Source organism: Oncorhynchus keta, unplaced genomic scaffold, assembly GCF_023373465.1.
Source record: "Oncorhynchus keta strain PuntledgeMale-10-30-2019 unplaced genomic scaffold, Oket_V2 Un_contig_17818_pilon_pilon, whole genome shotgun sequence".
NCBI lineage: Eukaryota > Metazoa > Chordata > Actinopteri > Salmoniformes > Salmonidae > Oncorhynchus > Oncorhynchus keta.
The window spans coordinates 35,001-52,881 of NW_026280599.1; the positions used below are offsets into that span (position 1 = coordinate 35,001).

Below are 17,881 nucleotides of genomic sequence, written 5' to 3' on the forward strand. Positions count from 1 at the left end.
AAGACCATGAGGACCTGAGCGATGCTCTATACCAGGTCAAGGAGGTCATCACTGCAGTGGACAGCAAGGTAATCTAATAATAATTTATTCATATTAGGTCAACTGAAATGTGTTAATAATGTATTAATAATAGGTGAACTGACCTATGGTAATAATTGTCATGTTGCTAGGTGACCTGACCTACGATAATACTTGTCATGTTGCTAGGTGAACGAGCATGAGAAGAAGAGGAGGCTGAAGGACATCTACAGCCGAACAGACAGCAAGTCCATTATGAGGATGAAGAGCGGTCAGATGTTTGCTAGAGAGGACCTGCTCAGAGGGAGAAGATTGCTGTATGATGGACCTCTGCAGCTGAAGAACTCACAGGGGAAACTCAAGGGTGAGGAGGACACCAATATCACTGATATCTAACCCTGACCTCTAACCTCTGGTCTCCTCTCTCTAGATGTAACGGGCCATGCTTCTCTCTGATATCTAACCCTGACCTCTAACCTCTGGTCTCCTCTCTCTAGATGTAACGGGCCATGCCTCTCTCTGATATCTAACCCTGACCTCTAACCTCTGGTCTCCCCTCTCTAGATGTAACAGCCATGCTTCTCTCTGATATCTAACCCTGACCTCTAACCTCTGGTCTCCTCTCTCTAGATGTAACGGGCCATGCTTCTCTCTGATATCTAACCCTGACCTCTAACCTCTGGTCTCCTCTCTCTAGATGTAACGGGCCATGCCTCTCTCTGATATCTAACCCTGACCTCTAACCTCTGGTCTCCCCTCTCTAGATGTAACAGCCATGCTTCTCTCTGATATCTAACCCTGACCTCTAACCTCTGGTCTCCTCTCTCTAGATGTAACAGCCATGCTTCTCTCTGATATCTAACCCTGACCTCTAACCTCTGGTCTCCTCTCTCTAGATGTAACGGGCCATGCCTCTCTCTGATATCTAACCCTGACCTCTAACCTCTGGTCTCCTCTCTCTAGATGTAACGGGCCATGCTTCTCTCTGATATCTAACCCTGACCTCTAACCTCTGGTCTCCTCTCTCTAGATGTAACTGCCATGCTTCTCTCTGATATCTAACCCTTACCTCTGGTCTCCTCTCTCTAGATGTAACTGCCATGCTTCTCTCTGATATCGTCGTCTTCCTACAGGAGAAAGACCAAAAATTCGTCTTTGCCTCTCTGGTAGGTGATTGGTTAAGACCAGAAATATGTAAATATCTCTTTGGCTCTTTGGTATCTTATTGGTTGAGTCAATTTTTCCATCTATTCAATAATAATAATGGGTCTATTCAGTAGTAATAATTGGTCTATTCAGTAATAATAATGGGTCTATTCAGTAATAATAATGGGTCTATTCAGTAATAATGATGGGTCTATTCAGTAAACATGATGGGTCTATTCAGTAAACATGATGGGTCTATTCAGTAATAATAATGGGTCTATTCAGTAATAATAATGGGTCCATTCAGTAAACATGATGGGTCTATTCAGTAATAATGATGGGTCTATTCAGTAATAATAATGGGTCCATTCAGTAAACATGATGGGTCTATTCAGTAATAATAATGGATCTATTCAGTAATAATAATGGGTCTATTCAGTAATAATAATGGATATATTCAGTAATAATAATGGGTCTATTCAGTAATAATAATGGGTCCATTCAGTAATAATAATGGGTCTATTCAGTAATAATAATGGGTCTATTCAGTAATAATAATGGGTCCATTCAGTAAACATGATGGGTCCATTCAGTAAACATGATGGGTCCATTCAGTAAACATGATGGGTCTATTCCACTCAGAAATAATAATGGGTCTATTCAGTGATAATCATGGGTCTATTCAGTAATAATAATGGATCTATTCAGTAATAATAATGGGTCTATTCAGTAATAATAATGGGTCTATTCAGTAATAATAATGGGTCTATTCAGTAATAATAATGGGTCTATTCAGTAATAATAATGGGTCTATTCAGTAATAATAATGGATCTATTCAGTAATAATAATGGGTCTATTCAGTAATAATAATGGGTCCATTCAGTAATAATAATGGGTCTATTCAGTAATAATAATGGGCCTCCTGACATCTGATCCGGTAGTTATGCTGTTTTTCTTGCAGAAATTACAGCTCAATGGGATGTGTTTGGTTATGGGTAGGTTGTATTGGGCCCAACAGCCAGTCATTTAGGGAAGTCCTTGGTTGGGGAATAATAAGCATGCTCACCATGGACATACATTGTAACATGTTGGACAGCAGGATAGTTTAAATAAATTGATCTGTACATCAATTGGATGTTTTTGGACAAACAAAATTGTTAATCATCGTTGCAATCTCCAGTATTATGTTCATTCATCAATCAATTAAATATATTTACGAAGCCCTTTTTAACATCAGCTTATATCTCAAAGTGCTGTACAGAAACCCAGCCTAAAACCCCAGCAAACAATGCAGATGTAGAAGCACGGTGGCTAGGACAAAACTCCCTAGAAAGCCAGGAGCCTAGGAAGAAACCCAGAGAGGAACCAGCCTCCGAGGGGTGGCCAGTCCTCCCCTGGCTGTACCGGGTGGAGGTTTACAGTATAAAAGTACATGTCCATAAAGGCCAGATTGTTCTTCAAGATGTTCAGACGTTCATAGATGACCAGCAGGGTCAAATAATAATCACAGTGGTTGTAGAGGAGCAACAGGTCAGTATCTCAGGAGTATCTCGGCTTTTCATAGCCGAGCAATCAGAGGTCGAGACAGCAGGTGCGTTAGAGAGAGAGAGAGAGTCAAAAATAGCTGACTATACTGACTGTGCTAGTGGCAGACTCCACTAAGCTGGCAGGCTGGTTAACAGCCTGCTGCCTGGCCTGCACCCTATTTCATTGTGGCGCTAGAGGAGTTAGAGCCCGTCTATGCTGACAGATAAGATGAGAGCACCCTTCCAGCTAGGATGGAGTCCGTCACTCCTCAGCAGGCCAGGCTCGGTCCTGTTTGTGGGTGAGTCCCAAAAGAGGGCCAATTATCTACAAAGTCTATCTTTTGGGAGGGACAGAAAACAGTTCTCAACCAGCAATTGAGTTGTGAGACTGCTGTAGAGGTCATCACTCCCCTAACTGAGAGGGGGCCAGAGACTCAATTCCGACACATCTTTCTAGCTGATTTACACTGTTGGATTCAACATGTTGAACATTGAGCTATTAAAGACATGATAGATCAGACGCATAGTCTATTAAGAAGTGAGATCTGTAGAAAAACAGAGTGGCTGTGTAATGTACTGGGTGGACGGGAGGAGATCAAAGGATTGCTATAAGGGAGACAGAAGGAGGGGTTGAGGTCAGGAGGTGGGGTCATATCCCCTGAAGGGAGTAATAAAGGTTTACAACTTCCTGTGGAACCATAAGATGTAAGGATTGGAGAGAAGGAGAAGTGTCTTAAGGGGAATATATATATACCTGTGATGGGAGAAATGTTGGGTTGTCTGAATTACAGCTGTCCAGATCCTTTGGGAAGAATTAACCCTGGTTCAATCTTCTCTAGTGTCCGTGAGTTACTTACTCTGAAATACAAGAACCTAACAACACGCTGAAGCTATGTTGCGCTTGGTGACCTCCTAACATAGTTGGTGCCGACGTGGATAACAATATCCCTACACTTAGACAATGACTTATCAATGACCCGAGCCCAGCTCATTGAATCCCTACCATTGTGACACTGAGTTGTCATAATGCTTCAGCAAATGTACATGATCCCAGGGGCGTTGGAAGACACAATGTAAGTAACCTAATGTATGTCCGTCTAACTACCCTGAATGCCTCTACTGATCCTACAGCTATTGTATACAGCAATGATGTGCCTATGAACCAGAGTTCAACTGTTAGCACTGATGTGGTGTGCCCTAGCAGGAAGTCTACTGTGTGCATCTCACCCTGCACTAATAAAAATAACCCGAGCATGTCTACCTCCGCGAAGCTTCCCAGTAAAGCAAGAAAAACAATCAAGCATCCCAGAAAATTGTTAAAAATAGCCCACGTTAACATATGTAGCTTAAGTAAACAAGGTTAACGACATCACACTACCACGTTCCCCAAGGGCACCCCCCACACACTCAACTCAAAAGGTGGCGCACAGAATGCAAAAATATTCTTAGAAATATTTAACCTCCACACATTAACAAGTCCAATAGCTCAAATGAAACATAAACACCTTGTTTATCTAGCCAGCAAGTCAGATTTCTAAAATGTTTTACGGCGAAAACATAGCACATATTTATGTCAAACCACCAGCAAAGACACAGCTAATTTAAATAGCCATTTTGTCAAACAAAATATGTAATCACAAACGCAGGATTAAAAGAAAAAATAATTCACTAACCTTTTGAAAATCTTCATCAGATGACAGTAATAGGACATGTTACACAGTACATTTATGTTTTTTTCAATAATATGCTATATATATCCATAAATCTCTGTTTACAATGACGACATGTTCAAAAATGCTACTCAAATGTCCGGAGAAATTATGATAACTCCACCAGATAAAAGCAATACACATCATACACTTTGACTAAATATACATGTTCTACATATAGTTAGAAATATACACTGCTTCTTAATGCAACCGCTGTGTTACATTTATTTTTAACGTTACAGAATTCGTTCACAAGGCAATAATCTGAGAGGGCGCTCAGACATTAGCAATATTTCTCCGCTATGTTGGAGTCAACAGAAACACAAAATTACCACATAAATAGACAAACTGTTCCCAGATCCGTAGCTGGTTGAGAAGGGTGGGGGCGATGACGTCAAAGTTGGCCCAACTTCACTGCTGACAGAGAGAGTTTGGGAGAATGGCCTGAGAGTTCTGCTTTACATACAGACATAATTTGAACAGTTTTAGAAGCTTTAGAGTGTTTTCTATTAAATAATAATTATTATATGCATATATTAGCACTTTTGGACAGATTTCTTTTCTGTTTACTATGGGCACGCAATTCCTCCAAAGGGGGCAGTATTCTGCCTAGCCCTAACTGGTTAATGAAATCAATCATTTGCTAGTAACAAATGACATTCATATACTAACAATCTCTGAAACTCACTTAGATAATATATAGATGATATAGATCATATACCTTTGATACAGTGGTAGCAATAAAGCAAAAACAGCAATGCCAAAGGTGGAGGTGTGGCTGTTTATATTCAGAACCGCAACAGCCTTCAGGGTACATTCCTGTAAAGCTTAGTGAGGATCTCATGTTAAATACTGTTGAAGTAATATGGCTACAGGTTCATCTGCCTAATCTAAAGCCCATTCTGGTGGGAAGCTGCTATAGACCACCAAGTGTTAACAGTCAGTATCTGGATAACATACTTATCTTCGGCTGGTGGAGGTCCTGACGAACCACGTCCAGATAAAGCATCATGTTAATGTTACTACTGGTTGGCTGGTGGAGGTCCTGTAGAACCACGTCCAGATAAAGCATCATGTTAATGTTACTACTGGTTGGCTGGTGGAGGTCCTGGAGAACCACGTCCAGATAAAGCATCATGTTAATGTTACTACTGGTTGGCTGGTGGAGGTCCTGTAGAACCATGTCCAGATAAAGCATCATGTTAATGTTACTACTGGTTGGCTGGTGGAGGTCCTGGAGAACCATGTCCAGATAAAGCATCATGTTAATGTTACTACTGGTTGGCTGGTGGAGGTCCTGTAGAACCACGTCCAGATAAAGCATCATGTTAATGTTACTACTGGTTGGCTGGTGGAGGTCCTGGAGAACCACGTCCAGATAAAGCATCATGTTAATGTTACTACTGGTTGGCTGGTGGAGGTCCTGTAGAACCATGTCCAGATAAAGCATCATGTTAATGTTACTACTGGTTGGCTGGTGGAGGTCCTGATGAACCACGTCCAGATAAAGCATCATGTTAATGTTACTACTGGTTGGCTGGTGGAGGTCCTGTAGAACCACGTCCAGATAAAGCATCATGTTAATGTTACTACTGGTTGGCTGGTGGAGGTCCTGTAGAACCACGTCCAGATAAAGGATCATGTTAATGTTACTACTGGTTGGCTGGTGGAGGTCCTGTAGAACCACGTCCAGATAAAGCATCATGTTAATGTTACTACTGGTTGGCTGGTGGAGGTCCTGATGAACCACGTCCAGATAAAGCATCATGTTAATGTTACTACTGGTTGGCTGGTGGAGGTCCTGATGAAACACGTCCAGATAAAGCATCATGTTAATGTTACTACTGGTTGGCTGGTGGAGGTCCTGATGAACCACGTCCAGATAAAGCATCATGTTAATGTTACTACTGGTTGGCTGGTGGAGGTCCTGTAGAACCACGTCCAGATAAAGCATCATGTTAATGTTACTACTGGTTGGCTGGTGGAGGTCCTGTAGAACCATGTCCAGATAAAGCATCATGTTAATGTTACTACTGGTTGGCTGGTGGAGGTCCTGTAGAACCACGTCCAGATAAAGCATCATGTTAATGTTACTACTGGTTGGCTGGTGGAGGTCCTGTAGAACCATGTCCAGATAAAGCATCATGTTAATGTTACTACTGGTTGGCTGGTGGAGGTCCTGTAGAACCATGTCCAGATAAAGCATCATGTTAATGTTACTACTGGTTGGCTGGTGGAGGTCCTGTAGAACCACGTCCAGATAAAGCATCATGTTAATGTTACTACTGGTTGGCCGGTGGAGGTCCTGATGAACCACGTCCAGATAAAGCATCATGTTAATGTTACTACTGGTTGGCTGGTGGAGGTCCTGTAGAACCACGTCCAGATAAAGCATCATGTTAATGTTACTACTGGTTGGCTGGTGGAGGTCCTGTAGAACCACGTCCAGATAAAGCATCATGTTAATGTTACTACTGGTTGGCTGGTGGAGGTCCTGTAGAACCACGTCCAGATAAAGCATCATGTTAATGTTACTACTGGTTGGCTGGTGGAGGTCCTGATGAACCACGTCCAGATAAAGCATCATGTTAATGTTACTACTGGTTGGCTGGTGGAGGTCCTGTAGAACCACGTCCAGATAAAGCATCATGTTAATGTTACTACTGGTTGGCTGGTGGAGGTCCTGGAGAACCACGTCCAGATAAAGCATCATGTTAATGTTACTACTGGTTGGCTGGTGGAGGTCCTGATGAACCACGTCCAGATAAAGCATCATGTTAATGTTACTGCTGGTTGGCTGGTGGAGGTCCTGATGAACCACGTCCAGATAAAGCATCATGTTAATGTTACGTCCAGATAAAGCATCATGTTAATGTTACTACTGGTTGGCTGGTGGAGGTCCTGTAGAACCACGTCCAGATAAAGCATCATGTTAATGTTACTACTGGTTGGCTGGTGGAGGTCCTGGAGAACCACGTCCAGATAAAGCATCATGTTAATGTTACTACTGGTTGGCTGGTGGAGGTCCTGTAGAACCACGTCCAGATAAAGCATCATGTTAATGTTACTACTGGTTGGCTGGTGGAGGTCCTGTAGAACCACGTCCAGATAAAGCATCATGTTAATGTTACTACTGGTTGGCTGGTGGAGGTCCTGTAGAACCACCATGTTAATGTTACTACTGGTTGGCTGGTGGAGGTCCTGGAGAACCACGTCCAGATAAAGCATCATGTTAATGTTACTACTGGTTGGCTGGTGGAGGTCCTGATGAACCACGTCCAGATAAAGCATCATGTTAATGTTACTACTGGTTGGCTGGTGGAGGTCCTGAAGAACCACGTCCAGATAAAGCATCATGTTAATGTTACTACTGGTTGGCTGGTGGAGGTCCTGATGAACCACGTCCAGATAAAGCATCATGTTAATGTTACTACTGGTTGGCTGGTGGAGGTCCTGATGAACCACGTCCAGATAAAGCATCATGTTAATGTTACTACTGGTTGGCTGGTGGAGGTCCTGTAGAACCACGTCCAGATAAAGCATCATGTTAATGTTACTACTTGGCGTGGGCTGGTGGAGGTCCTGGAGAACCACGTCCAGATAAAGCATCATGTTAATGTTACTACTGGTTGGCTGGTGGAGGTCCTGGAGAACCACGTCCAGATAAAGCATCATGTTAATGTTACTACTGGTTGGCTGGTGGAGGTCCTGATGAACCACGTCCAGATAAAGCATCATGTTAATGTTACTACTGGTTGGCTGGTGGAGGTCCTGTAGAACCACGTCCAGATAAAGGGTCATGTTAATACTGGTTGGCTGGTGGAGGTCCTGTAGAACCATGTCCAGATAAAGCATCATGTTAATGTTACTACTGGTTGGCTGGTGGAGGTCCTGATGAACCACGTCCAGATAAAGCATCATGTTAATGTTACTACTGGTTGGCTGGTGGAGGTCCTGGAGAACCACGTCCAGATAAAGCATCATGTTAATGTTACTACTGGTTGGCTGGTGGAGGTCCTGATGAACCACGCCCAGATAAAGCATCATGTTAATGTTACTACTGGTTGGCTGGTGGAGGTCCTGGAGAACCACGTCCAGATAAAGCATCATGTTAATGTTACTACTGGTTGGCTGGTGGAGATCCTGTAGAACCACGTCCAGATAAAGCATCATGTTAATGTTACTACTGGTTGGCTGGTGGAGGTCCTGGAGAACCATGTCCAGATAAAGCATCATGTTAATGTTACTACTGGTTGGCTGGTGGAGGTCCTGGAGAACCACGTCCAGATAAAGCATCATGTTAATGTTACTACTGGTTGGCTGGTGGAGGTCCTGTAGAACCACGTCCAGATAAAGCATCATGTTAATGTTACTACTGGTTGGCTGGTGGAGGTCCTGATGAACCACGTCCAGATAAAGCATCATGTTAATGTTACTACTGGTTGGCTGGTGGAGGTCCTGTAGAACCACGTCCAGATAAAGCATCATGTTAATGTTACTACTGGTTGGCTGGTGGAGGTCCTGTAGAACCATGTCCAGATAAAGCATCATGTTAATGTTACTACTGGTTGGCTGGTGGAGGTCCTGTAGAACCACGTCCAGATAAAGCATCATGTTAATGTTACTACTGGTTGGCTGGTGGAGATCCTGGTGAACCAGGTCCAGATAAAGCATCATGTTAATGTTACTACTGGTTGGCTGGTGGAGGTCCTGATGAACCACGTCCAGATAAAGCATCATGTTAATGTTACTACTGGTCGGCTGGTGGAGGTCCTGGTGAACCAGGTCCAGATAAAGCATCATGTTAATGTTACTACTGGTTGGCTGGTGGAGGTCCTGATGAACCACGTCCAGATAAAGCATCATGTTAATGTTAATACTGGTTGGCTGGTTGAGGTCCTGTAGAACCACGTCCAGATAAAGCATCATGTTAATGTTACTACTGGTTGGCTGGTGGAGGTCCTGATGAACCACGTCCAGATAAAGCATCATGTTAATGTTACTACTGGTTGGCTGGTGGAGGTCCTGATGAACCACGTCCAGATAAAGCATCATGTTAATGTTACTACTGGTTGGCTGGTGGAGGTCCTGTAGAACCACGTCCAGATAAAGCATCATGTTAATGTTACTACTGGTTGGCTGGTGGAGGTCCTGATGAACCACGTCCAGATAAAGCATCATGTTAATGTTACTACTGGTTGGCTGGTGGAGGTCCTGATGAACCACGTCCAGATAAAGCATCATGTTAATGTTACTACTGGTTGGCTGGTGGAGGTCCTGTAGAACCACGTCCAGATAAAGCATCATGTTAATGTTACTACTGGTTGGCTGGTGGAGGTCCTGATGAACCACGTCCAGATAAAGCATCATGTTAATGTTACTACTGGTTGGCTGGTGGAGGTCCTGATGAACCACGTCCAGATAAAGCATCATGTTAATGTTACTACTGGTTGGCTGGTGGAGGTCCTGATGAACCACGTCCAGATAAAGCATCATGTTAATGTTACTACTGGTTGGCTGGTGGAGGTCCTGTAGAACCACGTCCAGATAAAGCATCATGTTAATGTTACTACTGGTTGGCTGGTGGAGGTCCTGTAGAACCACGTCCAGATAAAGCATCATGTTAATGTTACTACTGGTTGGCTGGTGGAGGTCCTGATGAACCACGTCCAGATAAAGCATCATGTTAATGTTACTACTGGTTGGCTGGTGGAGGTCCTGATGAACCACGTCCAGATAAAGCATCATGTTAATGTTACTACTGGTTGGCTGGTGGAGGTCCTGATGAACCACGTCCAGATAAAGCATCATGTTAATGTTACTACTGGTTGGCTGGTTGAGGTCCTGTAGAACCACGTCCAGATAAAGCATCATGTTAATGTTACTACTGGTTGGCTGGTGGAGGTCCTGATGAACCACGTCCAGATAAAGCATCATGTTAATGTTAATACTGGTTGGCTGGTTGAGGTCCTGTAGAACCACGTCCAGATAAAGCATCATGTTAATGTTACTACTGGTTGGCTGGTGGAGGTCCTGATGAACCACGTCCAGATAAAGCATCATGTTAATGTTACTACTGGTTGGCTGGTGGAGGTCCTGATGAACCACGTCCAGATAAAGCATCATGTTAATGTTACTACTGGTTGGCTGGTGGAGGTCCTGTAGAACCACGTCCAGATAAAGCATCATGTTAATGTTACTACTGGTTGGCTGGTGGAGGTCCTGATGAACCACGTCCAGATAAAGCATCATGTTAATGTTACTACTGGTTGGCTGGTGGAGGTCCTGTAGAACCACGTCCAGATAAAGCATCATGTTAATGTTACTACTGGTTGGCTGGTGGAGGTCCTGATGAACCACGTCCAGATAAAGCATCATGTTAATGTTACTACTGGTTGGCTGGTGGAGGTCCTGTAGAACCACGTCCAGATAAAGCATCATGTTAATGTTACTACTGGTTGGCTGGTGGAGGTCCTGTAGAACCATGTCCAGATAAAGCATCATGTTAATGTTACTACTGGTTGGCTGGTGGAGGTCCTGTAGAACCACGTCCAGATAAAGCATCATGTTAATGTTACTACTGGTTGGCTGGTGGAGATCCTGGTGAACCAGGTCCAGATAAAGCATCATGTTAATGTTACTACTGGTTGGCTGGTGGAGGTCCTGATGAACCACGTCCAGATAAAGCATCATGTTAATGTTACTACTGGTCGGCTGGTGGAGGTCCTGGTGAACCAGGTCCAGATAAAGCATCATGTTAATGTTACTACTGGTTGGCTGGTGGAGGTCCTGATGAACCACGTCCAGATAAAGCATCATGTTAATGTTAATACTGGTTGGCTGGTTGAGGTCCTGTAGAACCACGTCCAGATAAAGCATCATGTTAATGTTACTACTGGTTGGCTGGTGGAGGTCCTGATGAACCACGTCCAGATAAAGCATCATGTTAATGTTACTACTGGTTGGCTGGTGGAGGTCCTGATGAACCACGTCCAGATAAAGCATCATGTTAATGTTACTACTGGTTGGCTGGTGGAGGTCCTGTAGAACCACGTCCAGATAAAGCATCATGTTAATGTTACTACTGGTTGGCTGGTGGAGGTCCTGATGAACCACGTCCAGATAAAGCATCATGTTAATGTTACTACTGGTTGGCTGGTGGAGGTCCTGATGAACCACGTCCAGATAAAGCATCATGTTAATGTTACTACTGGTTGGCTGGTGGAGGTCCTGTAGAACCACGTCCAGATAAAGCATCATGTTAATGTTACTACTGGTTGGCTGGTGGAGGTCCTGATGAACCACGTCCAGATAAAGCATCATGTTAATGTTACTACTGGTTGGCTGGTGGAGGTCCTGATGAACCACGTCCAGATAAAGCATCATGTTAATGTTACTACTGGTTGGCTGGTGGAGGTCCTGATGAACCACGTCCAGATAAAGCATCATGTTAATGTTACTACTGGTTGGCTGGTGGAGGTCCTGTAGAACCACGTCCAGATAAAGCATCATGTTAATGTTACTACTGGTTGGCTGGTGGAGGTCCTGTAGAACCACGTCCAGATAAAGCATCATGTTAATGTTACTACTGGTTGGCTGGTGGAGGTCCTGATGAACCACGTCCAGATAAAGCATCATGTTAATGTTACTACTGGTTGGCTGGTGGAGGTCCTGATGAACCACGTCCAGATAAAGCATCATGTTAATGTTACTACTGGTTGGCTGGTGGAGGTCCTGATGAACCACGTCCAGATAAAGCATCATGTTAATGTTACTACTGGTTGGCTGGTGGAGGTCCTGATGAACCACGTCCAGATAAAGCATCATGTTAATGTTACTACTGGTTGGCTGGTGGAGGTCCTGATGAGAACCACGTCCAGATAAAGCATCATGTTAATGTTACTACTGGTTGGCTGGTGGAGATCCTGATGAACCACGTCCAGATAAAGCATCATGTTAATGTTACTACTGGTTGGCTGGTGGAGGTCCTGATGAACCACGTCCAGATAAAGCATCATGTTAATGTTACTACTGGTTGGCTGGTGGAGGTCCTGGAGAACCATGTCCAGATAAAGCATCATGTTAATGTTACTACTGGTTGGCTGGTGGAGGTCCTGTAGAACCACGTCCAGATAAAGCATCATGTTAATGTTACTACTGGTTGGCTGGTGGAGGTCCTGTAGAACCACGTCCAGATAAAGCATCATGTTAATGTTACTACTGGTTGGCTGGTGGAGGTCCTGATGAACCACGTCCAGATAAAGCATCATGTTAATGTTACTACTGGTTGGCTGGTGGAGGTCCTGGAGAACCATGTCCAGATAAAGCATCATGTTAATGTTACTACTGGTTGGCTGGTGGAGGTCCTGTAGAACCACGTCCAGATAAAGCATCATGTTAATGTTACTACTGGTTGGCTGGTGGAGGTCCTGATGAACCAGGTCCAGATAAAGCATCATGTTAATGTTACTACTGGTTGGCTGGTGGAGGTCCTGATGAACCACGTCCAGATAAAGCATCATGTTAATGTTACTACTGGTTGGCTGGTGGAGGTCCTGATGAACCACGTCCAGATAAAGCATCATGTTAATGTTACTACTGGTTGGCTGGTGGAGGTCCTGTAGAACCACGTCCAGATAAAGCATCATGTTAATGTTACTACTGGTTGGCTGGTGGAGGTCCTGTAGAACCACGTCCAGATAAAGCATCATGTTAATGTTACTACTGGTTGGCTGGTGGAGGTCCTGATGAATCACGTCCAGATAAAGCATCATGTTAATGTTACTACTGGTTGGCTGGTGGAGGTCCTGTAGAACCACGTCCAGATAAAGCATCATGTTAATGTTACTACTGGTTGGCTGGTGGAGGTCCTGATGAACCACGTCCAGATAAAGCATCATGTTAATGTTACTACTGGTTGGCTGGTGGAGGTCCTGTAGAACCACGTCCAGATAAAGCATCATGTTAATGTTACTACTGGTTGGCTGGTGGAGGTCCTGTAGAACCACGTCCCAGATAAAGCATCATGTTAATGTTACTACTGGTTGGCTGGTGGAGGTCCTGATGAACCACGTCCAGATAAAGCATCATGTTAATGTTACTACTGGTTGGCTGGTGGAGGTCCTGATGAACCACGTCCAGATAAAGCATCATGTTAATGTTACTACTGGTTGGCTGGTGGAGATCCTGATGAACCACGTCCAGATAAAGCATCATGTTAATGTTACTACTGGTTGGCTGGTGGAGGTCCTGATGAACCACGTCCAGATAAAGCATCATGTTAATGTTACTACTGGTTGGCTGGTGGAGGTCCTGGAGAACCATGTCCAGATAAAGCATCATGTTAATGTTACTACTGGTTGGCTGGTGGAGGTCCTGTAGAACCACGTCCAGATAAAGCATCATGTTAATGTTACTACTGGTTGGCTGGTGGAGGTCCTGTAGAACCACGTCCAGATAAAGCATCATGTTAATGTTACTACTGGTTGGCTGGTGGAGGTCCTGATGAACCACGTCCAGATAAAGCATCATGTTAATGTTACTACTGGTTGGCTGGTGGAGGTCCTGGAGAACCATGTCCAGATAAAGCATCATGTTAATGTTACTACTGGTTGGCTGGTGGAGGTCCTGTAGAACCACGTCCAGATAAAGCATCATGTTAATGTTACTACTGGTTGGCTGGTGGAGGTCCTGATGAACCAGGTCCAGATAAAGCATCATGTTAATGTTACTACTGGTTGGCTGGTGGAGGTCCTGATGAACCACGTCCAGATAAAGCATCATGTTAATGTTACTACTGGTTGGCTGGTGGAGGTCCTGATGAACCACGTCCAGATAAAGCATCATGTTAATGTTACTACTGGTTGGCTGGTGGAGGTCCTGTAGAACCACGTCCAGATAAAGCATCATGTTAATGTTACTACTGGTTGGCTGGTGGAGGTCCTGTAGAACCACGTCCAGATAAAGCATCATGTTAATGTTACTACTGGTTGGCTGGTGGAGGTCCTGATGAATCACGTCCAGATAAAGCATCATGTTAATGTTACTACTGGTTGGCTGGTGGAGGTCCTGTAGAACCACGTCCAGATAAAGCATCATGTTAATGTTACTACTGGTTGGCTGGTGGAGGTCCTGATGAACCACGTCCAGATAAAGCATCATGTTAATGTTACTACTGGTTGGCTGGTGGAGGTCCTGTAGAACCACGTCCAGATAAAGCATCATGTTAATGTTACTACTGGTTGGCTGGTGGAGGTCCTGTAGAACCACGTCCAGATAAAGCATCATGTTAATGTTACTACTGGTTGGCTGGTGGAGGTCCTGATGAACCACGTCCAGATAAAGCATCATGTTAATGTTACTACTGGTTGGCTGGTGGAGGTCCTGTAGAACCACGTCCAGATAAAGCATCATGTTAATGTTACTACTGGTTGGCTGGTGGAGGTCCTGATGAACCACGTCCAGATAAAGCATCATGTTAATGTTACTACTGGTTGGCTGGTGGAGGTCCTGATGAACCACGTCCAGATAAAGCATCATGTTAATGTTACTACTGGTTGGCTGGTGGAGGTCCTGTAGAACCACGTCCAGATAAAGCATCATGTTAATGTTACTACTGGTTGGCTGGTGGAGGTCCTGATGAACCACGTCCAGATAAAGCATCATGTTAATGTTACTACTGGTTGGCTGGTGGAGGTCCTGATGAACCACGTCCAGATAAAGCATCATGTTAATGTTACTACTGGTTGGCTGGTGGAGGTCCTGATGAACCACGTCCAGATAAAGCATCATGTTAATGTTACTACTGGTTGGCTGGTGGAGGTCCTGTAGAACCACGTCCAGATAAAGCATCATGTTAATGTTACTACTGGTTGGCTGGTGGAGGTCCTGTAGAACCACGTCCAGATAAAGCATCATGTTAATGTTACTACTGGTTGGCTGGTGGAGGTCCTGATGAACCACGTCCAGATAAAGCATCATGTTAATGTTACTACTGGTTGGCTGGTGGAGGTCCTGATGAACCACGTCCAGATAAAGCATCATGTTAATGTTACTACTGGTTGGCTGGTGGAGGTCCTGATGAACCACGTCCAGATAAAGCATCATGTTAATGTTACTACTGGTTGGCTGGTGGAGGTCCTGATGAACCACGTCCAGATAAAGCATCATGTTAATGTTACTACTGGTTGGCTGGTGGAGGTCCTGATGAACCACGTCCAGATAAAGCATCATGTTAATGTTACTACTGGTTGGCTGGTGGAGATCCTGATGAACCACGTCCAGATAAAGCATCATGTTAATGTTACTACTGGTTGGCTGGTGGAGGTCCTGATGAACCACGTCCAGATAAAGCATCATGTTAATGTTACTACTGGTTGGCTGGTGGAGGTCCTGGAGAACCATGTCCAGATAAAGCATCATGTTAATGTTACTACTGGTTGGCTGGTGGAGGTCCTGTAGAACCACGTCCAGATAAAGCATCATGTTAATGTTACTACTGGTTGGCTGGTGGAGGTCCTGTAGAACCACGTCCAGATAAAGCATCATGTTAATGTTACTACTGGTTGGCTGGTGGAGGTCCTGATGAACCACGTCCAGATAAAGCATCATGTTAATGTTACTACTGGTTGGCTGGTGGAGGTCCTGGAGAACCATGTCCAGATAAAGCATCATGTTAATGTTACTACTGGTTGGCTGGTGGAGGTCCTGTAGAACCACGTCCAGATAAAGCATCATGTTAATGTTACTACTGGTTGGCTGGTGGAGGTCCTGATGAACCAGGTCCAGATAAAGCATCATGTTAATGTTACTACTGGTTGGCTGGTGGAGGTCCTGATGAACCACGTCCAGATAAAGCATCATGTTAATGTTACTACTGGTTGGCTGGTGGAGGTCCTGATGAACCACGTCCAGATAAAGCATCATGTTAATGTTACTACTGGTTGGCTGGTGGAGGTCCTGTAGAACCACGTCCAGATAAAGCATCATGTTAATGTTACTACTGGTTGGCTGGTGGAGGTCCTGTAGAACCACGTCCAGATAAAGCATCATGTTAATGTTACTACTGGTTGGCTGGTGGAGGTCCTGATGAACCACGTCCAGATAAAGCATCATGTTAATGTTACTACTGGTTGGCTGGTGGAGGTCCTGATGAAACACGTCCAGATAAAGCATCATGTTAATGTTACTACTGGTTGGCTGGTGGAGGTCCTGATGAACCACGTCCAGATAAAGCATCATGTTAATGTTACTACTGGTTGGCTGGTGGAGATCCTGATGAACCACGTCCAGATAAAGCATCATGTTAATGTTACTACTGGTTGGCTGGTGGAGGTCCTGATGAACCACGTCCAGATAAAGCATCATGTTAATGTTACTACTGGTTGGCTGGTGGAGGTCCTGGAGAACCATGTCCAGATAAAGCATCATGTTAATGTTACTACTGGTTGGCTGGTGGAGGTCCTGTAGAACCACGTCCAGATAAAGCATCATGTTAATGTTACTACTGGTTGGCTGGTGGAGGTCCTGTAGAACCACGTCCAGATAAAGCATCATGTTAATGTTACTACTGGTTGGCTGGTGGAGGTCCTGATGAACCACGTCCAGATAAAGCATCATGTTAATGTTACTACTGGTTGGCTGGTGGAGGTCCTGGAGAACCATGTCCAGATAAAGCATCATGTTAATGTTACTACTGGTTGGCTGGTGGAGGTCCTGTAGAACCACGTCCAGATAAAGCATCATGTTAATGTTACTACTGGTTGGCTGGTGGAGGTCCTGATGAACCAGGTCCAGATAAAGCATCATGTTAATGTTACTACTGGTTGGCTGGTGGAGGTCCTGATGAACCACGTCCAGATAAAGCATCATGTTAATGTTACTACTGGTTGGCTGGTGGAGGTCCTGATGAACCACGTCCAGATAAAGCATCATGTTAATGTTACTACTGGTTGGCTGGTGGAGGTCCTGTAGAACCACGTCCAGATAAAGCATCATGTTAATGTTACTACTGGTTGGCTGGTGGAGGTCCTGTAGAACCACGTCCAGATAAAGCATCATGTTAATGTTACTACTGGTTGGCTGGTGGAGGTCCTGATGAACCACGTCCAGATAAAGCATCATGTTAATGTTACTACTGGTTGGCTGGTGGAGGTCCTGTAGAACCACGTCCAGATAAAGCATCATGTTAATGTTACTACTGGTTGGCTGGTGGAGGTCCTGATGAACCACGTCCAGATAAAGCATCATGTTAATGTTACTACTGGTTGGCTGGTGGAGGTCCTGTAGAACCACGTCCAGATAAAGCATCATGTTAATGTTACTACTGGTTGGCTGGTGGAGGTCCTGTAGAACCACGTCCAGATAAAGCATCATGTTAATGTTACTACTGGTTGGCTGGTGGAGGTCCTGATGAACCACGTCCAGATAAAGCATCATGTTAATGTTACTACTGGTTGGCTGGTGGAGGTCCTGTAGAACCA

At 44.4% G+C, this 17,881-nt stretch overlaps 1 protein-coding gene across 1 annotated transcript in view; it reads left to right on the top strand.

Moving 5' to 3' along the window:
* The window catches only part of LOC127919899 (A-kinase anchor protein 13-like), a gene marked incomplete at its 3' end in the record, with an annotated part of 89,177 nt that overhangs the window by 32,926 nt on the left and 38,370 nt on the right, over positions 1-17,881 (top strand). The window contains 3 exon segments of the mRNA XM_052503740.1: positions 1-68; positions 208-382; positions 1,108-1,184. The exon segment at positions 1-68 is cut by the window's left edge and continues 9 nt beyond it. Coding sequence (XP_052359700.1) covers positions 1-68; positions 208-382; positions 1,108-1,184 — 320 coding nt within the window.